This window comes from Aythya ferina (genome assembly GCF_964211825.1).
Source record: "Aythya ferina genome assembly, chromosome: 1".
NCBI lineage: Eukaryota > Metazoa > Chordata > Aves > Anseriformes > Anatidae > Aythya > Aythya ferina.
Window position 1 is genome coordinate 41,192,162 of NC_140296.1, and position 27,104 is coordinate 41,219,265.

The 27,104-nt window shown below is 39.2% G+C and overlaps 1 protein-coding gene and 1 long non-coding RNA gene across 2 annotated transcripts in view; one reads left to right on the top strand and one right to left on the bottom strand.

Moving 5' to 3' along the window:
• The window catches only part of KLHL1 (kelch like family member 1), a 242,208-nt gene extending 238,528 nt beyond the window's left edge, over positions 1-3,680 (bottom strand). Inside the window, exons 1-2 of the mRNA XM_084510820.1 lie at positions 3,647-3,680; positions 2,024-2,589 (exon numbers count right to left, since the gene is read on the bottom strand). Coding sequence (XP_084366946.1) covers positions 2,024-2,508 — 485 coding nt within the window. The 5' untranslated portion in view covers positions 2,509-2,589; positions 3,647-3,680. The remainder of the gene's footprint in view (positions 1-2,023; positions 2,590-3,646) is intronic.
• LOC311432403 lies at positions 2,372-5,596 on the top strand. Its single transcript, XR_014690041.1, has 2 exons — positions 2,372-2,509; positions 3,216-5,596. It is a non-coding gene; the product is annotated as an uncharacterized lncRNA (long non-coding RNA).
• The last annotated feature ends 21,508 nt before the right edge of the window (positions 5,597-27,104 follow it).

Consider the following 27,104-nt stretch of genomic DNA (forward strand, 5'->3'; position numbering starts at 1 on the left):
TGGAAGTTCAAAAATTTTGGCTCTTTGTGCATTTAGTAATATCTCATTCAAAACTGAACTGAAGTTTATATATTTTACATATATATATATTTATGTATAGCCATATTGAAGTAAAAATTTGGCACTATTTATGAAAAAGACTAATTTCTACAGAGTGATGGAGATGTAAATTGTTGGGGCGTAAGAAAATTTTTAGACCACTGAACTTTTATGGAATCACGTACTGGACACTCAAGTACAGAACTGACATTTTTGCAGTATTTGACCATCTCTCACCATAGCATTCAAAACTGCAGGTAAACTAAAAGATTTTGGATGGAAAAAGAGAAGGGAAAGTCTCAGACTGTAAACTAAATATTCTCATATTTCAAACCCTGACATTTTTATTAATAATAAAATGTTACCATCATTATTCTGAATTTAAACAAATTTTAGCATATGACCTCAAAAAGACTAGGAGCTACAGATGACGAGATGTGTTGTTTCACCACCAATGAATGAAAAGTGTGGAAGAAACAGACTATAAAAAAACAATAGCAGTAAAAGTAAATTGGATATATAGTAGCATCGAGTACATATGCGATGTGGAAATTCATTCTAGCAAGTCAACCCTTATGGCCAAATTAAGTAGTGCCATTTAATTTCAGTAAGCTTCTGCCAATATAACAATCTTCAAAGACTCTTAGATCAGCAATGCACCCAAAATAAAAAGAAAAATAGATTATATTTGTGCCAGTTTTTAATCTCTTCTATTCTTTTCAGAAACCCTGGAGAAAATTTGCTTTTCACCTGTCTTTATAGTGTATCTTGATAACATTTTATATTAATTCATATATCAGCATCTATCTTCTTGTTTAGAATAACTTCCAATGGTTATGAAAACTAGCATAACTTTTTATTTTAAAATGTAAATTTTGAATTGTAAATTATCAGCTATAGTAAAATGTAAATTTTGAATTGTAAATTATCAGCTATTCTATATTTTTTAAATGGTGTAGATTATATGAAAATAACTACTCTGATAAAGCAATTAAGAATATATGCTTTAGAATATATTCCCTACTGCTCAACTTTGGTCTTTAAAAAAAATTAACATAGGCAAAGTTGGATGTACATGTATGTATATGTATAGCTATGTTAATCCAAACAAATGCATGGTGTTGTCTCTTTACCTAATAAAGTATTTGATAGAGTAAACTTTGCTTTCAATAAGAAGAACATACATTGTGGCTTAAGAATGCCAGGTGTCTCATTTCAGTTTATAAACATGACTGCATATTTACCTCCCACAGAAAAAGTAATAAATGACAAGCTAAATGAAATTTAAATTATTTTAACAATGGGGAGATGGGGGCAGGCAGAATTAAACCAGTGAAAAGTTTATTGTTCTCCGGAATTATTATAGCATTTCTGGAAACTCTGTCTGAGATACATTTCCCTTTTCTGTTGACTTTAATTTCTTTTTATGCTGAGGAGGGCAGGGTGACCGAGAAGGCGAAGCAGCTCAAGATTCAAGGAACTTCCAAATGAAACAACCAGGTGCTGGATGTGACTTGCTGGCTTTTGCATCTCCCCAGGTGTCACTGGGTTCATGACTCAAATTCTCATTTTTCTCTGTCACAATTTAGCTTAATTTCCCAGATGTTCCCTAACATCTCGGCACCCTGACATCTCGGTACCTGGCGCTACTATTCCTCTGAACTTCTGACAAAGTTGGGTGCTGAGAGCTCACCACCCCCGGGGCTCGGTGCGCTGTCCCGTCCCCCGAAGCACCCTTGGCACATGAGGGACCCTCTGTCCGCCCTCCCTCTCCATCACAAAGCCCCCAGCCCCCAAAACCCTGGCTCTGGAAGCCCAGGAGCCCTCCTCCCCCGGCTCCGACCACCCTCCTCCAACAACTCAAACTTTCCTCCATGTGCCCCCGGCCCCCTCACTCCTCCCGGACGGCACCGGCCGCCCCCCATCGGGCCTGGACAAGCCCCACCACCCTCCACCCCCCAAACCGCGGCAGCGCAGCCCCTACCTGCGCCCTCCTCCGTCACCTGTTGCCCGGCTGCCGCCATCCGCGCATCCCCCCGGCGCCTCCTCCCGCTCGGCCGGCGCCGAGGGCTTCTCGGGCTCCCGGGCGACCTCCATCCCGCCGGGCGCCGCCTCCGCCTCCTCCTCCTCTTCCTCCTCCAGGGACTCCACGTAGAAGACGGTGCGGGGCGGCGGAGGAGGAGGACCCGGCCCCGGCCCGTGCCCCCCGCCCGGCCGCGGCGTCCCGTTGGGCGGCCCGGCGGCGGTGGAGGAGGTTGAGGAGGGGGATTTCTTCCAGAAGGCGCTGCTGCCCCTCTCCTGGCTCTTCAGCAGGCGGCTCTGGCTCGGCCCCCAGTGCTCGAAGCTGCTGTCGGGCGGCAGGCAGCCTCCCCCCGCCGGGCCGCCCGCCGGCGAGGGGTGGCTGAACAGTTTCCAGCGGAGGCGCAGGATGTGCTTCACGTCGAAGTCTTTCCTGCCGGAGCCGGACATGGTGCCGAAGAGGGACTCAGGGCGGCCGGGCAGGGCCGGGAGGCGGCGGAGGATCGGAGGCTTCTTCGGGCAGAGCTGAGCCTGCAGGGCGAGGGGTGGTGGTGGGCGGCCGGAGGAGGGAGATGCGCGCACACAGGCAGCGCGGAGAGGGAGAGGGAGGATGGAGGGAGGGATGGAGGGAGCGATGCACAGAGCCGAGAGGAGGGGAGAGGCACCCAGCAGGGAAGGGAGAAGGAGAAAGGGAGCTGACGAGAATTTGCACGGCGATCGGTGGAAAGGGGAGGGGAGAGAGGCAGGAATGAGAGACACCTCTCAGGGGAGACAGGCACTTGCGGGTGAGAGATGCTGCAAAGGAGCGCTGATCTGATTAACGGGGGAGCGAGCGGAGCTACAGCCCGGAGAGGACCGGCGGCAGCAGCCGCGCCAGGAGGCAGGTGGCTCTTCCTCTGGCTCTTGGAGCTTCGTGACCGAGCGCCGCTGGAGAAGTCACCTGGAAGCCTCTCTCCACCTCCCGCCTCCCCATCCCATTTCTCAGGGGAGTCCCATGCTTGCGGCTATCTGCGATAGCAAAGCCAGAGAGCTGGCATGGGGTGAAAGCAGGGCTCCTTTATATATGCTTTACGTAGGAGGGGGAAAAAAAATAATAATTAAAAAAATGCCAGTGAGGCTGTCAAGGTCCTCACTGTACAATTTTCTGTCTGTCTCAGTGCCTCTAACCAAGCCGCCCCCTCCCCTGCATGTGACGCAGATGTGCTCTGGGGCCATCAGTGTGAAGACACAGAGGGAAAAAGATGCTTCAGTCTTCCTCATCTGAGTAAGTTGGCAGGTCGCTAATTGTCTGTCATAGCCTCCTGCTCCCCTCTCTCCAGCACCTTGTTTTGGTTCTGAGTCCACTATGTTATACTGGGAGAAAAAATAAAGGGAAACAAATGGAGCAGTAGCAGCAAACACAAGAGCATGAATCATAGGAGTACAAACTTAATGGACTGCATGCTGACTGGATGAGGTTACAGGTTAACAATTTATTCTGCAGGCTCCATTCATTAGCCTGTTGGCTCAGCGTTGCTTCACCAGTAGAAAACATTGGCTAGAGGGATGGTGCGTGAAACAGAAATAGCACTACACATCTGCTTCTTACCTTTTATATATGCTCTTAATGCAGTCTGACAGTGTTAAACCCAAGGGAGGCTCCTTCACAACAGAGAAATCTGCTTAGGAACATCTGCCCACTTGGGACGGATATCGCAAAGTATGCTGTGCATCTGGGATGTAATTACAGAATTAAAAGCTTCATGGTGAAATGTGGGAGAGGGGGATATAGGGGCAAAACTGAACTGCATATCATCGGCTGGTAGCATATGAAGATGTACAGAAAGTCTGCAATCCACCTGTACCTTAGAAAGTAGCATTTTAAAAGAAGATTTATACCTAGGAAAGTGAAAAAGAAGATTTACCCCTGGGAAAATGATGAAAAATATATAACTATATTCTCCTCAAGGTACTCTGCTTTGGTCTGCTTTACCCATGTACTTGTGAGCTATCCATTTGTTTATTATTATTATTATTTTATTATTTTTTTTTCTGATAGCTCTCTGTGAATTCAAGAAAAAAAACGTTGAAAGAATTCTTTTCCTCAAGCTGGAATGTTTTAATTCCTCATTCGTAAAACATTACAGCTTTAAAAATCCTCCAGAGAAACCCAGAAGTCAAACATTAATTAACAATTTTATTACTGTTTTATTTAGTTTATCACAGAAGCTGTGCTTCTAGTTATAAACCAATATTAGGGTCTGTGTTTCAACTTTGATTAAGGTCTGTATTTAAGAGAACAAGAAATTCAGGACACAAAGTCCTACTTTCAAGGGAAGAAAAATTGCCACTGTGTATTTTAAATATTGATTTATGCCACAATAGCTGGACTGCAAACTCTCTAGTGCCTTGGTTCTGCTCTCAGTATTCAGTGCTAAAAAAAAAAAAAAGACAAAAATCCTTCTAAAGCAAACAGAAGTGATGGTTCACTTTTATGTAAGAACTGATCTGAGTGAATATGTACTGCTTGGGAGAGCAGTAGGAAGAAAAGCATAAAAATTTTAATCTAGAATAGGACAGATGACTTTAATCATTTCAGAGACTTTAGAAATGCACCTCTTATGAAAATGTATGTGAAATCATCCATGAGTCCTAGTTACTTAATGCCTGGCTATGAGCTCTAAAAGGTGGGAATATGAACATGTAAAATAGCTTTTATCAGTGAATACATAGATAGTATATATCTAATATCTTTTAATTGATTAGGGAAGTTCAGAAATATTCTGAGGAGGATTGCATATTTTCCTTGCTTTATTGTAAATCTTAGACATTTTAAATTCTAAATTAATACTTTAGTTGATCATTTGATGTGAACAGTTGACAGATTTTTATTTATTTTCATCTAAACTGCATTGCATAGATTTTATGTCTTTATTTCTGTTACCTAGATATTATAAATAGCAATTCATTGTAACATTTTTTTTTTCTATGTATACTTCAGAGGTCACTCAATAAATATATTAAAGTATCATCCAACAAAATGATTGACTTTTTTATCAGCTTTCTGGTACAAACTAGAAAACAATTGTGAAGAAAAAAGTAAAAAATATTTTAGGTTGTTATTCAGACTTTGTTATTTCAATTATGTCAGTAACTGAAATTGTCTTTGATTATTATTGTTTTTAATAATTAAATTCTCAACTCTTTGGTGTATTCTTTGTAGGTTTTGACATTGTAACATTACTTGATTCTTTCATGTTCTGGTACATTTTTTTGAGGCTAAGAGATACATTAATTTGGTACGTATACCTGCTTTTTTACAAGCATCTTACAGTTTATTTCATGTGTGAAGATGTATGAACACTGTCATAAAAAGAAATCTGGAAAGATCTTTAATCTTCTTATTCAGATCACATTCATAAGTATAAAGAAAGTATTTTGTCAATGTACAGTAAACAGGAGCTAGACCATGAAGAAACTACAACAGAGAAGTATCTGTTGTCACTGTATATAATACATGAATAAATCGGTTTCCTTAACCTGAAGTAAAAAGATGAAACTGTTTTACTTAGTTTTTCAGAATTCCTTTTCTACATGTTTCCCTGAAAACACTTTTTGACATATGCCACAAGGACATATTCGAGGCACGACAAGGTGAAGACAAATGTCTGTTAAGTTTCAATTGAAACTTCTGTTATGTAAAATGATTAACTTAACTGTATAGGTTGTCTAGACTTAGTGTGGTAAAGTGTAACCTTTCTCCTCCATGCAGGAAAAATAAAAGGTATTCTCTGTTGGAGTTTTAGGGGCCTTGCTCACATTCAATACACAATACAAAGAATAATAATAAAATCATTAGTTTATTAGTCACTGATGTCAGACTACTTATATGGTGTTGGTGTAAACATATGAACAGACTTGTGAAAATACACATTTCTAAGTTGCTGAAGTTTTGATGCCTTACAGACTTCCATCCTTACCAAAGGGGGCAAACCATGAAATGTAAACAAGATAATAATAAACTTGGGTAAACTGTCACATGTCTGTTGCACACTAGAACATACTGTATTGCATTGTATTTTTGTTCTTTGAACAACATGTTTCTGAACTCCTCACCTCTTGCAGTTTCCCCAGATTAAAAATCATTAAAAGCTTGAATAACTATAGAAACTTTGCTTGAAAGTGCTCATGGCTTTTTTTTTTCTTTTTCTGTTATTTAAGTAAAGAGATGAAAATAGTTAATCTCACGGTGTATTTTTAGGAGTCAGATTCCTGACACTTTCTTTTTATGTTTCCAACAGTCTACAAATGAATTCGTTTCACATAGCTATGTCGTTAAAAAAAAAAAAAAAAAAAAAAAAAAAAAAAAAAGTTTCATGTTCATTCTTTGTAGGAAAAATGGCCTAGAGGTATACATTCTTTTAATAAATCTTATGAATCTTCCAAGCAATAAAGAGCACTTTCAATGAAAATGACCTTGTAGTAGTGTCCAAACTGGTCAGATTCGATTAACCCTCTGTTTTTTTTTTTTCTTCTTCCCATTGCAAAACTTGTTATTTATTTTTGTTTTTCAAATGTTTTACATTAAGATATTTATATGTTTTACCCCCTTTGTACCCCAAGGAGAATTGGTAGATCAGAAATAAAGATAAATTGTAGTTGCATTAATTGAAGAAGAAACAGCATACAAGGTAATTTGCTAACAGTACCCTTAGAGTTATGAATAGTCATATTATATGTGCATCTCATTTACATAAAGACATATAGCAAGTGAATCTGAAGACGATGAGCATTCATGTTACTGTGGATCAATCATTACTAATAAGAAGGCGTTATTAATAAGAGAAGGGAAATACCTGTCAGCAAACTAAGAGTATTAGAGGTAATTTTGTCATTATTTTTAACTTGTCATATATTTTTAATCCAGAAGACACTAAATCTTGCTGAACAAAAGCAGCAGAAGAGGAGACATCACTGTGTTTAGAATAGGGATGATAATAGAATGAATAGTTTTAAAACAATTCTCACTCGAATGTGAGAATTCTTGCATGAATGAATGAACGTGTACTTCAGTTATAAAGACAGTGATTTTGTAGGTGGTTAATCATGCATTCAGGAGTAAAATTTGAGGGTGTTCAAAAGATGCTGTGAAACAGATCTATAGAATACGCAAAAGAGTAGAGAAAGAAATTGATGGGATGGAACATCCACTGAGAGATCAAAACTTACTGAAGAAAGTGGCAGTGTAGTATGGGATAAACAAATAAAGAATGCATTTGAGTTAGTCTTTAAAATTCTGTCATATATATTTCTGTCCTTTCTGAAATGTAGATATATTGTCAATCAGTACAGGTAAGTAAAATATGAAACTGGGAAAAGATGGTAATAATGGGAAACTAAACAGTTATTTTGTAAATAACATACGTATACGTTGCTAAGAAGTGGAGTTTCAAGTTGTTGATCTGATTTTCCTCTCAACATGCTATAAATATGGAATGGAATCATAGAATCATTTAGGTTGGAACAGACTTCTAAGATCATCGAGTCCAACCTTTAACCTAGCACTGCCAAGTCTGCCATAAACCATGTCCCTAAGCACTACGTATACATGTCTTTTAAATATATCCTGATGGTGACTAAACCATTTCCCTGGGCAGCCTGTTCCAATGCTTGAAAACACTTTCAGTGGAGAATTTTTTTCTTAGTATACAACCTAAACCTCCCTGGTACAACTTAAGACCATTACTTCTTATCACTTTGTCCTTGGGAGAAGAGACTGACCTCTATTTCACTACAACCTCCTTTGAGAGGTCCACAGAAATGACTAAAGCAAGGCAAGATAGCCACACTTAGTAACTATGATTGTTTTCTAATGGCCAGAATGGAATAACAAAACCAGACTAAAACTAAACTAAAACTTACTCGCTTGTCAACTCTTCTGTATTTTTTTTCTCTAGTGGGTTTTCAACTGAGATTACACTTTTGATAATGTTTCCCTTTACATAAATTAAAAGGTTAAATCATATAATTTCTCAAAATTAACCGCAAGTTAGGACAGTACAGGTAATTGTGGTCACATGACTAACTACATTTATTTTAGGGAATAACAAAAATTACTTCTCCAAAGTTGTTACTTACTGCCTTCATAGTAATGCTGGGTAAAATAATGATGGATTAATTGATCCCAGTGGTGATTTAAATGAACACGTTTTATTCTGCATTGCAGGAGCCTAGAAGAGCACAGTCAGTTACCAGTTTGAAGGACAGTCACTTTTTAAACCATTTCATTATGATCACAAGCAGTTGTATAAACATACCCTAAAGCAGTTTTTAAATGTTCAGAGAATTTCACTTAAGAAGAGTAAATGCTACATGATTTGTCAATGATAAGGATTCATAAGTAAACTAAGAATAGAGAACATAAAATTACAAAACCAGAGAAATAGTTATTAATCTTAGAATAGTAACATGTCACTGTCTTTAAGTGAATTTAAAAAAAATATTAAGATTTCTATTCCAATTCCAAAATCTGTTCCCACAACTTCTCCATTTGCAATAATTGTCACTTCTCCCAAGAAATGCATAATTCCTTTATGCCAACTGTTCCCACGATGGCTATAGATGACCCTTATTTGAAAAATTTGTCAACGCTTTCTTTCCAAAATAATGTTCAAGAGAAATGGTGGAACTAGATCTAGTACAGTTTTGGCAGTGGCAGTGCACACGTTTGTGTGGCTATGCCATATTCCACCATTTGGAAGCCATTCATTTGTAACATTTGCTAATCCACATGGAAGCTGTTTTAATCAATTTTAGGTGATAGCATCTTACTAAAATCAGTATGTTGTTTTGTTTTGATTTAAACACTTTTGGCAGTGCTTCTATGAATGAGAATTCTATCCATGGAAATTCTGGTGATACAAAGAAAGGACATTTTTCTAGCTAGACTCAATAACAGGTGCTGTCCTTTTTTTTTTTTTTTTTTTTTTTTTTCCTTCTGCTATTATCTTGTTCCTTCTGTGACTCAGAACCTTCTCAGAGCTGGCTTGCTTTCATGTTCTGTTCAAAAAATATTCAGTTTCTTGGTGTTCTTTTATTTAACATTTATTTACAATCTGAAGTACAAGCTTCTGTCAAATTATATATTGGAAAATAACAACAATGGAGATTGCAAAATAGGCTATAAAAACAAACAAACAAATCTATAAATTTACCACTACACATATATTAGTAAATTAAATTAGAATTAATTAGATTTAACAGTCAGTGGAGCTGGTATAAGATGGTCAATACTGATAAGCATTATCACAGTCACTAAAGTGGTTTTGGACTGTACAAACTAGAATTCTCAGAAACTAGTTCAGGAATTAGCATAAGTCAAGAAACATGCTCAATAGGCACATTGGAAATAGCCACTGTTTTAGAGGATAAGAGCATTTAGCCATGTGGATGTAAATTGTGACATGCCATTTGGCCTGAGTCCCAGAACCTGAGAACAGGTACTAGGACATTTTATTTACTGTTTTAGATATGACCGTATGATACTTACATTTCAGCTTACAGGTTCCTTTGAAGAAAAGCAAAACAAAACAAAACAAAACAAAACATATATATATGTTTTCAGAGGTGTTTCACCCTTGAAAACCTTTCAATATTTGACAGAAAATGAACAATTTCTAGAGTTCTCTTAAGAATTAAAAACAGTAAGGATAAAAGTAGATTTATAATGCCACATCATCAAAGAAGTTATCTTTCGAGTAACGTTACAAGTTGATATGGCCTTCTCCAGTATCTGAATAAGCAGCAATCTTAATCAATGTCAGAAGACATTGGGATGTAATTCCATTGGGTAATTCCATTGGATGTAATTCTTACATCCCAATGTCTTCTGACTTATATTCACAGTCGCTGAATATGAAGGAAAAATTTTGGTTGGTTTAGTTGAATAATAAGCATGTTTTTTTGATATTCACCCACAATTCATAGTAAGTATTTTGTAATGTCACTCTGTGGCTGGAGTTAAAAGGAGTTAATTCTTTTGATAATCTGACTCATAATTTTAATCCTTGCTTTATTTAATAGGAATACATACTATCCCCATAGAATGTAATTTTAAAAATCAAAATGTTTTGTCTAAATAACAGGGTATCAGATTATTTTAATTTCAAGAATCTTGTCTGATAATATTATTTACCTTCCAAATGACATTTTTTTGTAATCAGTAGAAAAGTGGGTAAGTGGAAAGTAGAAAATATGAACTGTACTACACATATAAGCAGTTTCATTTTGAGGAATACATAAATAACATACCATTGTTCAGATTAACACTAGTGGTAACAAATGTAGTAATCTTACATTTGTATATTAAAGTTTTGCTATTTTAGAAACAAAGTGACGAACACAATAATACTGATTTGAGTGTTTAGGAGGGTTTTTTTTTTATGTATTTCTAAATGAATATTTTCCTCCTGCAGCCTACAATAACTGCTTGAAGTACAGAACAGCAATTAAATTATTTTAACATTAAAAATTTTTACTTTACAGTTGAAGTAGAAGTTCTGTTATGAAACTGTATCAAGACAAAATAGTCTAGAAATTTCTCTACATCTCATTCGCACAGAATTACTTAAGGAATAAATCATGTCGCTTTTTAAATGAATATTACTGAGACTGAGTATTAAAACAAACAACATAGGATGATCATGTCTATCACTTTTTCTCTAACTCATTGTCTCATTGCCCTTTGGGTAAAGATTCCTGTTTGCACTGCTTTCATCACTTATGGATATATGCACACAGAGAATCATTTCTCTGTTTTCAGGTGTGTCTCATGTAAGGACCCTGTCCTCATAGAGGTGTCTTTTGTTGCTTGGGGTGTTATTTAGCACTGGACTTCCAGTACTTTCCAGTACCATCAATACTTCCCTTATTTTCGATTCTCAGTAGATGGCTTTGTAGACTGTATACTTCCAGTTTAGGAAGTTTGTTGTTTTGTTTTTGTTTTTGTTTTTGTTTTTCCCACAAGAAATAAAATTTCTAGTTGCAACTGAGGTTCTTGTGCCATGTGCCTTGTTACATTCGTAAAATAAGTAGAAATTTTGACATTACAGATGACAGTCATTTCCTCTGTTGTTCTCCAGACATGGAAGATGCTTGCTCAGCTTCTGACTTCATGATCAAGTAAAAGAATCTTTAGTTGTGGGAAACCTAACAAAGAAATTCATATATAGCAATACTGAATCTCTGAATGCTATTTTAATTAGTAAGTAACCATTAATGACACTGAATCTTTATTTGCTTTGCATTATGTTGTATCTCGGAATACCACAGTAAAATAACTTGTTTTTTGAGCAAGTTATTGTAACTTTTATTTTTGTTACTGTAACTTCAGCAAGAAGTTACAACATTTCCTGTGAAATTATTTTATTTCTTTAGAGGAATTATTCAGCATTTAGGAGCAGAGCAAACTCTTGTATATTTCTATTGCCTTTCTTTTTGAAAAGGAAGGCTGTGGGATATATATATACACATATATTTTGTAAATATGTTTCTAAGTGTCTTACCAAATTAAAGATATTTTAGATTTTTATTTTTTTTTTTTTTAAATCTACTTATTCATTCTTTCATTTGAACTGTATATCACTCCTGAGAGAAATTCAAAAGATACCTGGAGAGGGTTCTGGGCAAGCTTGTCCCTGCTTGGCCAGGGGGGTTGCACTAGATAACCTCCGGAGTCATCATGTCCCTTCCAACTAGAACTATTCTGTGAGTCTCTGTCTGCATTTTTTTCCTATGTAAAATGTTTTGCAATTCAAATAAGAATATTATAATTGTTTGAGCAACTTAAAAACATAGTCTTCTGTCCAAATAAATGCTAAAATTGAAGTTCAGGATCACAGAGTGCTTCAAATTTTCCCTTTCTAACATGTAATACAAAAGCAATAACTGTATGGACACTATTTGTTTTTTTAAATATTTTACCATGTTGAATATTTATGTTAAATATTTTACCATATGTTGAAGTTTCACATAGTTATAATTGTTCTTGTATACAGAAAGGCTTTCCTACTGTGATTTCTTTGGTTTTACCTAATTAACTACATTACATTTTTTAACCCTTTGGCCACAATCTTCTGTCCTCTGATAATGTCATAGATTTCAATGTCATGAGATCATAATTTCTGTCATAGTCAATATATTTTAACTTCATATTTTGACATAGTGACTTATCAGTAAAATTATCTGTAAATGACATGGTAAAATTATAGAATAGAGATGAGCATAAAGATGAGTCTAATCTTTTCTCCTCAAAGCTGAATTAGCTACAACTAGTTTTGACAGATGCTTGTCTGCTTTTTTAAAAAATGCTTATGATAGAAAGACTACAATTTGTCTAAATAATTTATTCCAGTTATTTATAACAGCTACATCTGGTTATATGTAAATTAAATGTATATGTAAAATGGAGAAGTGCTGTATAAATTGAGTTTGACAGTTGGATTACAACATGTAATTAATAAGGAGGTATAAGCAACAAGACTTCTGTGATAGCCAGACTGTGTGTCCAACTGTCCAATAGGAGTTACATCTATATCTCTCTCTATACATAGAGACATGCTTGAACTTCTGTAGGAAGAAACCTACAAAAAAAGAATTTTGCTGTTTCTGATGAGGGGAGAGGCTTTTGAACTGGAGAAAGTTCTAACTGATAGAATAATTTTGGTAACCTTTTGAATAATTGTCTTATTTGCCACAAAGTTTTGCATATCCTGTTTGACAATCAGCCTGCAGTTTTTAAATGGAGGTAAGACAATCTTTCATTTAATAACCTTTAAAGCTACAAGGGCATTACTGTCAGCTGTGTTTTTGTTTTGTTTTGTTTTGTTTTGTTTTGAAGATAAACAACTTCATATTCTCAAGATCATTTGAATTTTAATTTTTGGAGACTTCCAAAGCCTAGAATTGTTTGAAGTGATCTGCAAATTGAATGGTGCACCTTTATTTTCTGTGCAGTTAAACTAGATGATCTTTGAAGGTCCCTTCCAAGTGAACTATTCTATTCTATTCTATTCTATTCTATTCTATTCTATTCTATTCTATTCTATTCTATTCTATTCTATTCTATTCTATTCTATTCTATTCTATTCTATTCTACTCTATTCTATTCCTGTTCTGTTCTAAAATGGTAAATATATTGAACAGTATTGAAGTTAAAATAAACACTGTAATCATGCTCAGCATTTGTTCTTGATTCATTATAATAACAGCTGAGTACAGTTTTCCGACTATTTATACAGTCACCTTGCAACATTTTTTTGTTTGCTTGTTTGTTTGTTTCCTTCACTATAAATTTCTAGCTCATTTAATAATGGTATTATCTGAAACAGACATTATTTCAACCATACTCATGAAATGTGGTATCCTGTTGAAGGAAGTTTTGTTGTTACAGCATGATTTCTTGGCTGATAATAAACACCTTTTTTATTTTATCAAGATATTTTTCCTCAACTGGAGTTAGATAGATGTGGCATTTTCCCTCCCTTTTAAAAAATAATGAGTATGTTTGCTCTCATCTGGAAGATCATCTATTCTCTTCCTGCTTTCAAAGATAATGCTAACATGAGATTTCTTCAGCCATTTTTCTAAAGTAGTCTGCAGAAAATTTCATCAACCTGATGAAATTTCATCTGACTTATCTAAGTAACATTTTTTTTCCTATTGTATCTCAGTGTCTTTAGAACTTGAGGTTATTTCTGTTAGATGTCTGTTCATTCATCCTTAATGGAATCTGAAGCAGGAAAGGTGTAAACACTTCATTCTTCCCAACATCAATAGTGTTTGGTGTCCCTAGAGTAATGACTGAATTCTTTCTTTGTTACCCTTTTGCATCTGATAAACTGACAGAATGTGTTAGGTTCTTCCTTTGCCTTGGCTATCCTGGCTATTGTTAATTTACTGCAGGAAAGGGAATGAATACCAGCCCATTGGTAAAATGGAAAAAGACTACTTAAAGGTAGCCATTTCTAGAACAGATTAGTCTTGAAGATAATTAATTAAAGATATGAAAAAAAAAAAAAAAGGTCTAGTGAGTAAATTAGCATTACAGGCAATGAGAAGTAAAATTCATTCCCCTGTTCTCTCATCCACAAGTATAACTGATCTCTCTGACTTTTCCCTAAGTTCATTATTGCTATCTCAAACATCTGTCTTGGGATGGTATGAAACAATCTCTGGTTTTGTTACTGTAAACAAAGGTGAGAAGCTGTCATTTAAACACCTACAATTTAGATATCAGAATTAAAGAAATTGAATCGTGTCCAAAGTTTCAAATGTGTCATTGTTTTATTAAAAAAAAAAATAAAAATATATAATGAAAGGTAATGCATTAGTGCAGCTGTACACAGAAGGTAATTATGAAAAAGAAATAATATTTATTGCTCATCGATTTTATTTGTTCTTTTATTTGGAAAGTACGATCTCTGAAAATGGACGGATAAATATAATTACCAGTACTGCAAACTTTAGTAGAACCATTTCTAGTATTGTAAGATATATATATATATATATATATATAGGATGTAGTTTTGGTTTGTTTTGGTTTGTAATCATCTCAGCACACAGTAGTTTCACATTAATAATGGCATTATTTTCTTAGAACTGCAATTCTAAAAGTTTATCAAGACTTTTATAGAAAATGAAATTTCTAGTTCTCTATTGTTTTGTTAACTATGAAAGCAGATCATTTATCTGTGCATATCAGTTTCATTTAGGTTTAATGCTAAACATCTATATATGATAATATTCAAGATATATACTACATTTAGTAAATATTCTGAATTTAAGATTTATAATACCAAAACTCTGAAATGAATTTGTAGAAAAAACATTTGATGTTATATTGTGGGAGCTCATAACTCATTTATTTATCTTGGAAGTATGAAAGCTTTTTCTGTCTTTTTCTACACATTGTTATTTACCACAGCTTTGTCCTAAATGAATGATATGTTTCACAATCACGATTTTGTGAATGACACACAGGCAAAAATGGATAAAGTTGTCTGGCAAAGAAATTGCCATTTTATCTATCTGGAGAGTAATTGCTCCTTTAAACTCATTGAGCATGTGAATTTACATGAGGCAGTGGAAAATGTTAGGGGAGTTACTGTGCAGACTTTGCCTGAGCTATCGGTGTGTATTTGCCTGAGCTATCAGTATGTATTTTTGCAAATATATGAAATATATTTGTAAAATATGTACATAATGCTGACATCCATGAATGTAAAAAGGTGGGGGTGGGGGGGAGGGGAGAGACAGAGAGAGAGAGAGGTTGAAAAAAAATCATTTGGATATCCTTGTTTTAGCAGAATTGTGTGAATCATCAAGTATACTGTAGATGTTCTGAACAATTTTAAGAATAAAACTAAAAAAATTCTTAACCTGCAGCAAATTCCACGGTATTCTTACAAAAAGAGTTCAGAGTGGTCTTAATAAGTGGCAAATAAGTTGAAATGCAATTTAATGAGGTATAAAACCATAGTTCAAACAAAATCAATTCTACTAGTATTATGTAATTTTCATATTATTCAGAAGACATTTGAACAAACTGCATACCTAAAATAAAATAGAAACATACTTGAAATTATTCCACATTAAAATCTGCCACCATATGACTCACCTTTATTCTTCGATCTCTTTTAAATTCTAAATCACACCCTAGTAATGTCTCAAACAAAATATGTTCTAGAATTTAAATTATCTTAAACTGCAGTTCTTGAGATGTTATGCTTATAAATTTTAAAAGTAGAAAATCTTAACTAATTTTTGTATTTGTAAATTTATTTTGAAATTCTGTAGCATAATGATTCTGAAGTTTGGGTTCATCTTACTGTACCTTACTGTACCTCATTTCCTGCATCACTTAATTTGGGCTTCTCATATCATACAGGAAGAGAATGTCAGTAAGGTATGAACAACTTGGGAGTGGAAAGCAATTATTTGTTGGCTAATACGTGCAGTAGACAGATACCAGTAGACTACCATGCTAAGCATGTTTGCCATTTCTAGTGATTGATCCCCGAAGAATCTTGGTTGGCTTGGTAGTACTCAGATAGGGAAAAAAAGCCTCTGTGTTCTTCGGAACAAGCTGATCCTTAGTACTGCTGAATTGCCTTCTTCTGATTTTTTGTAGGATTTATTAACATTTAGAATCTAATACAGAGTCTCCGACCTGTTAACTGTCACAGTCTCCACACCTGCAATTCTTTCTTGCCTAAATGATAAATGCATTTATCTTGCATTGCTTTAGACCACTTTTTAACACTTAATTTTTTTCAGTGAAGCTGAACCAGTCAAAGCTTACATTAATGTATTGTAATTTGTTGTGCACACATTTGCATAGGAAGTTTCAGTTTTATTATATTACAAATTGTAGAAATTGTCAATGAAAGTAATTCTAATTACTAATGTGTATTAGCAGTAATGCATTTTGAATACTAATAAAAGTCTTCAAATTTTATATTTTAATATTTACATGAAATCTGTCTTCAGTGATTTCTGAAAGCTTGACTTCTTAACATTGGTATCATTTCTAAATTTTGAGAGAAATAACAAGTTTCCCAGAACAAAATTGAAAATTATCTACTCAGCAATAAATGCAGATTTTTGATTTGTGAACATTTATATTAGTGTCTTTAAAGATGGCTGCCCACTCACATTCCCAAGAGACTACCAGAGAATTTTGGTACTAGTTTCCTAAAAGCACAAAGCACATAATAAGTAATCATAAATTAGATATCTTTGTTAAAGAGGCAGTATGTCACTCTTGAATAAACCGGCTCACATACCTCTTAATACTTAGTAAAATGTGTATTAAAATCAAATATGAATTTCAGATATAATTTAAACTTTGTTGTAGGCCACTTTTCTCTTTGCAATAGAAAAAATGTATTCCAGTTAATTGGAATTGATGTGAAATACTGTCCTGATTAAATGTAAATTAGTATTCATTAACATTTGGCAATAAACATCTCTTGGAAAACACCCCAAAATGGCATTCATTTTTGTTCCCATAAGTAGCATGGGAAGTAATACATTGGATTTGTGTCATGTTTTCCATTTCAAACCAATTGATAAGACGCCCACCCCAATATATATATATATATATATATATAAATATAAAATTACAAGCCTCAGTACAGCAACACCTATCTTAGTTATCCAGGTTCAATATTTAATTTTTAATGTTGATTTTAGTATCTTACTTGAATTTATAAATGTATCACACAGTTGATGATAAAGATTCCCATCCACAACAGTGAAAGTTCTGATAGCTGGAAATCCTAAATAAAATAGGAATATAAAATAACAACTCAGAAGAAAAGGACTTACCTGAAAGTGTCATCTGTTTGAGGTAACGTTGATCAAGACATATGTGAGTAAATTAGGCATCTTCATGGAAGAGTTTTGGAGCTGAAAGCTCACTAAATGGCAGTGGAATTTATGATGGTTTTGTTTGTTTGAACACTTAGAATCATAGAATCATAGAATCATAGAATATCCTGAGTTGGAAGGGACCCTTAAGGATCATCAAGTCCAACTCTTGACACCGCACAGGTCTACCCGAAAGTTCAGACCATGTGACTAAGTGCACAGTCCAATCTCTTCTTAAATTCAGACAGGCTCGGTGCAGTGACCACTTCCCTGGGGAGCCTGTTCCAGTGTGCAACCACCCTCTCTGTGAAGAACCCCCTCCTGACGTCAAGCCTAAATTTCCCCTGCCTCAGCTTAACCCCATTCCCGTGGGTCCTGTCACTGGTGTTAATGGAGAAAAGGTCTCCTGCCTCTCGATACCCCCTTACGAGGAAGTTGTAGACTGTGATGAGGTCTCCCCTCAGCCTCCTCTTCTCCAGGCTGAACAGGCCCAGTGACCTCAGCCGTTCTTCGTACGTCTTCCCCTCCAGGCCTTTCACCATCTTTGTAGCCCTCCTCTGGACACTCTCCAACAGTTTCATGTCCTTTTTATACTGTGGTGCCCAGAACTGCACACAGTACTCGAGGTGAGGCCGCACCAGTGCAGAGTAGAGCGGGACAATCACCTCCCTTGACCTACTAGCGATGCCGTGCTTGATGCACCCCAGGACACGATTGGCCCTCCTGGCTGCCAGGGCACACTGCTGGCTCATATTCAACTTGCTGTCTACCACGACCCCCAGATCCCTCTCTTCTAGGCTGCTCTCCAGCATCTCGTCGCCCAGTCTGTACGTGCAGCCAGGGTTTCCCCGTCCCAGGTGCAGGACCCGGCACTTGCTCTTATTGAACTTCATGCGGTTGGTGATCGCCCAGCTCTCCAACCTATCCAGATCCCTCTGCAAGGCCTTTACACCCTCATTCGAGTCCACAACTCCTCCAAGTTTGGTGTCATCAGCAAACTTGCTCAAAATACTTTCTATTCCTACATCCAGATCGTTTATAAAAATATTGAAAAGTACCGGCCCTAAAATGGAGCCTTGAGGGACCCCACTGGTGACCGCCCGCCAGCCTGACGCAGCCCCATTTACCATAACCCTTTGGGCCCTGCCCGTGAGCCAATTGCTCACCCATCGTATGATGTTTTTATTTAGCTGTATGGTGGACATTTTGTCCAGTAGGATCCTATGGGAAACCGTGTCAAAAGCCTTGCTGAAGTCCAAAAAAATCACATCAGCTGGTTTCCCTTGGTCCACCATACGGGTGATCTTATCATAAAAGGAAATCAGGTTAGTTAGGCAGGACCTACCCTTCACAAACCCATGCTGGCTGGGACCAATGACTGCTTTGTCCCCCAGGTGCGCCTCAATAAGTTCGAGAACCAACTTCTCCATGATTTTACCAGGCACTGACGTGAGACTGACAGGCCTGTAATTGCCAGGGTCTTCTTTCTGACCCTTCTTGAAAATCGGCACAACATTTGCCAGCTTCCAGTCTACCGGGACCTCTCCAAATTCCCAGGATCGTTGAAAAATAATTGAGAGAGGTTCCGCGATGACGTCCGCCAGCTCTTTCAGCACCCGGGGATGAATCCCATCCGGACCCATGGACTTGTAGGGATCCAGGTGGAGTAGCAAATCCCGCACACGTTCAGGGTCGGTTGGGAGTTTGTCATCCTCACCGTCCCGGTCCTCCAGCTCAGGGCACCCTGGGTCCCGAAGCCCATCATCGGCATTGAAGACAGAGGCAAAGAAGGTGTTAAGCGTCTCTGCTTTGCCTATGTCGTTGTCTGTGAGGAGACCTTCCCTATCAAGGAGCGGCCCTATGTATTCTTTAGTTCTCCTTTTTCCATTCACATATCTAAAAAAACCCTTTTTATTTTCTCTCACAGACACAGCCAGCTTCAACTCTAGGTGTGCTTTGGCCACACGAACTTTCTCCCTACAAACACGAACAGCATCCCTGTATTCTTTCCATGACACCTGGCCCTCCTTCCAGTAGCGAAACACTCTCTGTTTCCGCCTAATCTCCATTAGAACGTTCCTGGTCAGCCACGCCGGCCTCCTGCCCCGCCTGCCTGACTTGCGATATTTAGGAATTGCCTGATCTTGTGCTTCTAGGAGGCATCGCTTAAAGAATGACCAGCACTGGTGGACATCGAGGCCTTCAAGAGCAGTTTCCCAGGGGACCTTGCTGACTAGTTCCCTGAGCAGCCTGAAGTCCGCTTTCCCCGTATCTAGGGATGAGGTTTTGGTGGCACTTTTCCTTCTGTCACCATAAATTTTGAACTCAACCACTTAATGGTTGCTATGACCGAGGCGGCCACCAATCACCACATCTCCCACCAGACCCTCTCTGTTTTCTAGCAACAGGTCTAGGAGGGCACCTTTCCTAGTTGGCTCCGTTAGCACCTGCACCAAGAAGTTATCATCTAGGTGCTTCATGAACCTCCTGGACTTGCTCGTGTCAGCCATGTGGCACTCCCAGTTAACGTCCGGCAAGTTGAAGTCCCCCATAAGGACAAGGGGAGTTAATCTCGAGGCCTCTCTTAGCTCTGTAAAGAATAATTTATCGGCGCTATCGTCCTGACCAGGCGGTCTGTAATAGACTCCCACAACGACATCCCCTTTATTCGTTCGTCCCTTGATCCTTACCCAGAGGCTCTCAACTTTGCCATCGCCGACCTGAAGTTCCACACAGTCCAGCCCCTGCTTCACATGCATCGCCACCCCACCACCTCGCCTACCCTGCCTGTCCCTCCTGAAGAGCCTGTAACCATCTATCGCAACACCCCAGTCACAGGACTCATCCCACCAGGTTTCGCTTATGCCGATGATGTCGTAGTTGCGGGACTGGGCCAGGACTTCTAGCTCATCCATTTTATTCCTCATACTGCATGCGTTCGTGTAGAAGCACTTCAGGTGCATCTCCTTACACTCAGCACCTTGTGGATCTGACCAAAGGACCTCACTGGCACACAGCCCCTCTGATTCTAGCGTACCATCCCTTAGGTCTTCACCGGCGCGCCTGGTTTTAGCCCCTTCCCCCTTCGACTCTAGTTTAAAGCCCTATCTATCAGCCCTGCCAACTCCTGACCAAAGATCCTTACCCCTCTCCGAGAGAGGCGCATCCCATCCGGTGCCATCAGGCCCGGTGTAGCATAGACCTTCCCGTGATCAAAGAACCCAAAATTCTGCCGGTCACACCAGTCTCGAAGCCACGAGTTTATGTGAACAGCACGCCTTTCAGCTTCGATCCCCCCTATCGGAAGGACAGAGGCAAACACAACCTGCGCCCCTGATCCTCTAAGTAGTCACCCCAAATCCCTAAAGTCTCTCTTGATCGCCTTCGGACTTCTCGTTGCTACTTCATCACTACCAGCCTGAAAGACCAGTAGCGGGTAGTAGTCAGTGGGCCGTACCAGGCGCATGACTTTCTTGGCAAAGTCTCTCACCCGAGCCCCAGGGAGGCAACAGACTTCTCTGCGGGTTGGGTCCGGTCGGCATATCGGTCCCTCTGTCCCTTTCAGGAGGGAGCCCCCCATAACAATAGCCCTTCTTTCTTTTTTGAAGGATGATGTGGCAATGCGACGCGTAGGTCGCCTTGTCTTAGGTGCCCCCTCCAACTGGGACGGGTTTTTATCTACTTTATCATTTAGATTGTCTTGTTCTAGTCCTTCATATCGATTATTTAAGGGTAGATGAGAAGGTGAGGTGGGCAGAGAGAGGGCTCGCCTACCACCCCGAATAGGCACCTGCCTCCATTCCCCCCCTTGATCTAGGTCTCCTCCCGCTGCCTGGCAGGAGGAGGGAACCTCCGTCTTCTGCGTAACAGGAGACGCCTGTGCTGTGGCAGGCTCGTGAGCCTGCCTCAGAGAGGGTAGAGCGCACCTCCACCAGTCAATTTCCCTCTCTGATTCCCTGATGCTCCTGAGCCTGTTCACCTCCTCCCGGAGCTCCGCTACCTGGCTGAGCAGTTCTTCAACCTGGGCACACCTCCCACAGGCATACCCACCACTGCTGTCGGAGACCGACAGAAGGCTGGGGCACACTCTGCAGCCCAGGACCTGGACAGCTGCGTGTTTCCCCGAGCCCTCCGTCTGAGTAGCCACACTGGCGACCGTGGCTGGAGATGCCGCACGAGATGCGGAGGCCACGGTTTTCTGCCTGGTCGATACCATGGTCAGGTTCTACGCAAGCAGGTTACAAGCACCGAAGGGAGAGGCAGCTGCAACAGAGCAACGTTGGGCCCCCCGCTCGCCCTGCCCGCGCGAACTGCCGCGCAAACTGCCGCGCCACGCCCTTCGACGCGCCACGCCCTGTTTGCCCGTCCTGTTCGCCACGCTCCTGGTTGCTCGCGCTCCCTGGGGGCAACTTTTAAACAGCCTGGGAGGGTGCGTTGCTGGCTCCGCCCTCGCCTCGTCAGCCTCCCTCGCGAGGACAGCCGGGTCCCGGTGGCTCCCCCGAGTGGCCTCGATGCCGGACAAAAAGCCCTGCCCGCCTCGGTCCCCTGCTCTGCTGCAGAACACTTCTGCCCCGGAGCCGATCGCCTCAGCAAAAACACTTGTTTGAACTGTTTGAACATAAGTTATTTAGGATATTTCTGCTGATAAGAACAAAAATGCAAAATTCACAATTTGGTGGAATATGTTGAAAGACATAGCAATTTACATGTAAATCCAGGTCTCTTTTTTTATTATTATTATTAATAAGTTTATAAGGAATTTATATATCCTAAGTGATTTTTTTCTTTTAATCTGCCTTCATGTTTGTTGTTTCTTCCTTCTTTATTTTTTACAATAACTATTTTGCTGTAATTTGATCACACAGTATCCTATTTTATCCTCTGTCCTGTACTGTATGAAGTTTAAAATATTCCATATTCCATGTTTTCAATTATTTTCTTTTATTATTGAATATGCTAAAGGTCTACAGGAACAAATTCTTCATTGAACTTCATAATATTAAAAGAGGAGGATAGACCTGTAAGAAACTAAGACGGGAACTTTCATTTTATTTCAATTATTGGGGTAGAATTCTGTTACTTCTTTCTGAAAGTTTGTGTTCTTCCTTGTTTGCATTCATCATATATTACCCCATAAATTTAATGTCTTCTGTTCAAACAAATGTAGAATTCTAAGGAAAATGAGATGAATAAGCAGTGTTGTGGTTTAACCCGGCAGGTAGCTAAGCACCAACAGCCATTCGCTCACCCCACCCCTCCCAGCGGGATGGGGGAGAGAATTGGGAAGAAAAAATGTAGAAGCTGGTGGGTTGAGATAAAGACAGTTTAATAGGACAGAAAAGGAAGGGAAAATAATAATAAACAAATATACAAAGCAAGAGATGCACACAATGAAAATTTTCACCACCCACTGACAGATGCCCAGCCTGGTCCTGAGCAGCACAACCCCACCCCCACCCCAGCCAGCCACCCCAGTTTTATTGTTCAGAATGACACCATGTGGTTTAGGATGTCCCTTTGACCAGTCTGGGCCAGCTGTTCTGGTTCTGTCCCCTCCCAGCTCCTTGGGCAACTTCAGCCTCCTCACTGGCAGGGCAGTGTGAGGAGCTGAAAAGTCTGTGTAAGCAGTACTCTGCAACAAACACCAGTGTGTTGTCAGCATTATTCTCATCCTAAGTCCAAAATGCGGCACCATACCAGCTACTATGAGGAAAATTATCTTCATCCCAGCCAAAACCAGGACAGGTACTTATGATATAAGCATTTCTGTACATAAGCATGTAGAGAAAGTATATGATTTATACACAGACAGAGGTAGAACAGATATGCAGAACATTTGTATGCTCTCAAGTTTACTTGATGGTAAAGATGGAGGTAATAATTGTTTATCATTCTTGAAGCAACAGATTCTACAGCAGGTGTAGCAGTTGACTCTCAGCTCAATAACTTACATTTGTTGCGATTTATTTGTAGTTTTTCAAAGTAGGCATTACATATTGAAAGTTCTACATGTAGATCATAGAGACTCCATCAAAAACAAAAACAAAAACAAACAAACAAAAAAGAATAAAGAATTTCATTAATAGTTTTGAACAAATTCTTCTGTCTTCTTGCCACAGCACTATGTATCTATATTTTATAGGCTTGTTGCTGATACTATTTGAAAAGAATTTCAGTCCAGTAATGTTGTATGTATGTATGAGAGATGACAGAGTGACACGCTGGGTGGATGAGGGAAAGGCTGTGGATGTGGTCTACCTTGACTTCAGCAAGGCTTTTGACACCGTCTCCCACAGCATTCTCCTCAAGAAACTGGCTGCTCTTGGCTTGGACTGGCGCACGCTTCGTTGGGTTAGAAACTGGCTGGATAGCCGGGCCCAAAGAGTCGTGGTGAATGGAGCCAAGTCCAGTTGGAGGCCAGTCACTAGTGGCGTCCCCCAGGGCTCGGTGCTGGGGCCAGTCCTCTTTAATATCTTCATCGATGATCTGGACGAGGGCATCGAGTGCACCCTCAGTAAGTTCGCAGATGACACCAAGTTAGGTGCGTGTGTCGATCTGCTTGAGGGTAGGAAAGCTCTGCAGGAGGATCTGGATAGGCTGGACCGATGGGCTGAGGTCAACTGCATGAAGTTTAACAAGGCCAAGTGCCGGGTCCTGCACCTGGGGCGCAATAACCCCAAGCAGAGCTACAGGCTGGGAGAGGAATGGTTGGAAAGCTGCCAGGCAGAGAAGGACCTGGGAGTGATGGTGGATAGTCGGCTGAATATGAGCCAGCAGTGTGCTCAGGTGGCCAAGAAGGCCAACGGCATCCTGGCTTGTATTAGGAACAGCGTGACCAGCAGGGCTAGGGAGGTGATCATCCCCCTGTACTCAGCTCTGGTGAGGCCGCACCTCGAGTACTGTGTTCAGTTTTGGGCCCCTCGCTACAAGAAGGACATCGAGGTGCTTGAGCGGGTGCAGAGAAGGGCGACGAAGCTGGTGAGGGGCCTGGAGAACAAGTCCTACGAGGAGCGGCTGAGGGAGCTGGGCTTGTTCAGCCTGGAGAAGAGGAGGCTCAGGGGCGACCTTATCGCTCTTTTTAGGTACCTCAAGTGAGGCTGTAGCGAGGTGGGGGTTGGCCTGTTCTCCCACGTGCCTGGTGACAGGACGAGGGGGAATGGGTTTAAGTTGAGCCAGGGGAGTTTTAGGCTAGATGTTAGGAAGAACTTCTTCACTGAAAGGGTTGTGAGGCACTGGAACAGGCTGCCCAGGGAAGTGGTGGAGTCACCGTCCTTGGAAGTCTTCAAAAGACGTTTAGATGTAGAGCTTAGGGATATGGTTTAGTGGAGGGCTGTTAGCGTTAGGTTGGAGGTTGGACTCGATGACCTTGAGGTCTCTTCCAACCTAGAAAATTCTGTGATTCTGTGATTCTGTGATATGCATACATTACGAAATTTTAAGGAGACTAAGTGTCATTTAAGCACAATAAATTCAATATAGTAATTCAAGTTCTTCCTCAGATACCAGAAATGAAGTGAAAGACCAGAAAAAGATCTCAGGCATTTATTTATTTATTTATTTATTTATTTATTTATTTATTTATTTATTTATGGTAGTTTAATCCATCTGTTTGCATGCACCATATTTGCTGATGTCCTTTTGCCTGATTTATGTCTCCGTCTGTTTGTCAGTCAAAGAAAGAAGCATCCTGATCTTAGGAGTTATTAGGAGTACAAATTGTTACTTGTGTTTGGAGGAATCCTAAACCATGAATAGTAGTTGTGTGGTGTTTGTTGTTTTTTTTTGTTTGTTTGTTTTGCTTGTTTGTTTGATTTTTCAAATAATATGAGAAGAGTCATATTTTGACCTCTCCGATCAATAAACTTTCATATTACTTTTCCAGTGGAGTACCTTTTCCTTATAAGGAATTATACAAGTATCTAAAAAACTGAAATCTGACTTGCATGAATTGCATGGCAAGGTTTGTGTCAAAATATTAATCTTGTTAGCAGTGATGGGCAGGTGAAGATGCTGTCAGAAGCAAGATCTAACATGGAGATACCGCTGATTTGCCTGTCCAGGTATGTTCCTATAAGACACAGAGAGAACTCTACCCAAGCCATCCTGCCTCTAGGGTTGAGTACTGTGTTATGCTCAGCATGACAGGCTTTGTCTACAGTCCTACAGTGATCAAGTGCAGGACTTCCCAGCAGGTATCCCCAGGCAGCACTGGTCCCAAGATTAGCATACTTTGTACTGCTTTTTTTTTTTCTTTATCTTGACCTTCCTTTATGCTATCTTTTTTCTCCCTTTCTCACACCTAGCTCATACCAGCAGTCTGTAATTACCCAGCAGTCTGTAATTACTTTTTTTTTTTTTTTTTTTTTTCCTCCTGTTGGTCCCAGTTTTATCCTTATCCAAACTGGATATTTCCACTACCATTACCAATGTAACCTTAGCCTTGTCGGTTATTAGTGACATGTCTGCCTAGTTACTGCTGGCTTATATACCATCCCAAAGGTTCCCAATACTTCCAATTACCTATGGAGTTCTCAAATAACTCTCCCTTAACTACCTATGCATACTTGCCATGCCTCTTGGTGCTGTGTAATTTATGTCATCTTCTCACACTGTTACCTGTCAAATCCAGCAATTTCTCATGTCAGGTCATGCCATGTCATGTCATGTCATACTCAATTAACTTAATCTCAGGACAGGGTCTAGCCAGCAGCCTCAACAGTGTCGTGCAGTCTTAAGACTCCATGTTTTATGTAACTTTGAAGATATTTAAAGCCAACCTTCATGCCCATCAAAACTTATTTTAAGTATGGACACTTATAATACTTTTAACACAGGCAACCAGGAGGACCAAAATGTCCATGATAAAAGCATTATAAAAGAAACAGAGATTAAGCACCTATCACTTCTGTGCACTTCTTTCTGCCATATCTGTAGTCAGCAAACTTTTCCAGTAACACCACTGGTAATATTTGATATTGAGGGACCTCAGATAAGTATTATATCATTGTGGTTTTGATTCCTTTTCTTAAATACTCTGACCCTAAATAAAATTTTTACCTGTATATTGTTACCATATCTAGTGCATTGGAATTATAATCTGTCATGCTTTGTTTGTTGTTTGTTTCTTTATGAAGTTTGACCTTGTAATCTCACTAAAATTAATCCATTCTGTAAAAGTATAGTTTAAATTCTCTAAGGTTTTAAAAATAAAAGGTTATGAAGCTATCCCCAATAATTTTGCAATCCATTGTATTTGTATTTTGTGTTAAGATTTGCCATAAGTAGGAGAATGAGATAGTGTAGCTAAATAAAAAGAAAGTCTATAGCTATGAACACTACAAACAGAACTGATTTCACTCTTAAGGTGTAACTAAGAGGAAACTTTGATTTTAACTTAATTAAAATGTGCACTCAAAGTTAATTCCAGTTTCTAAAGTATTGATTATTCCTTTTGTGCTCTCCTATACTATACAGAAAACTATACAGAAAATTACCACCAAAATTTAACTATACAGAAAATTACCACCAATTGCTGGAGTTTTACCTTGAGAACTTAAAATGGATATCTCTGTTTTAACTATATACTATGTTTTTTATTGTTGTTTGTTTGTTTTAATTTATTTATGAAACAAAACATG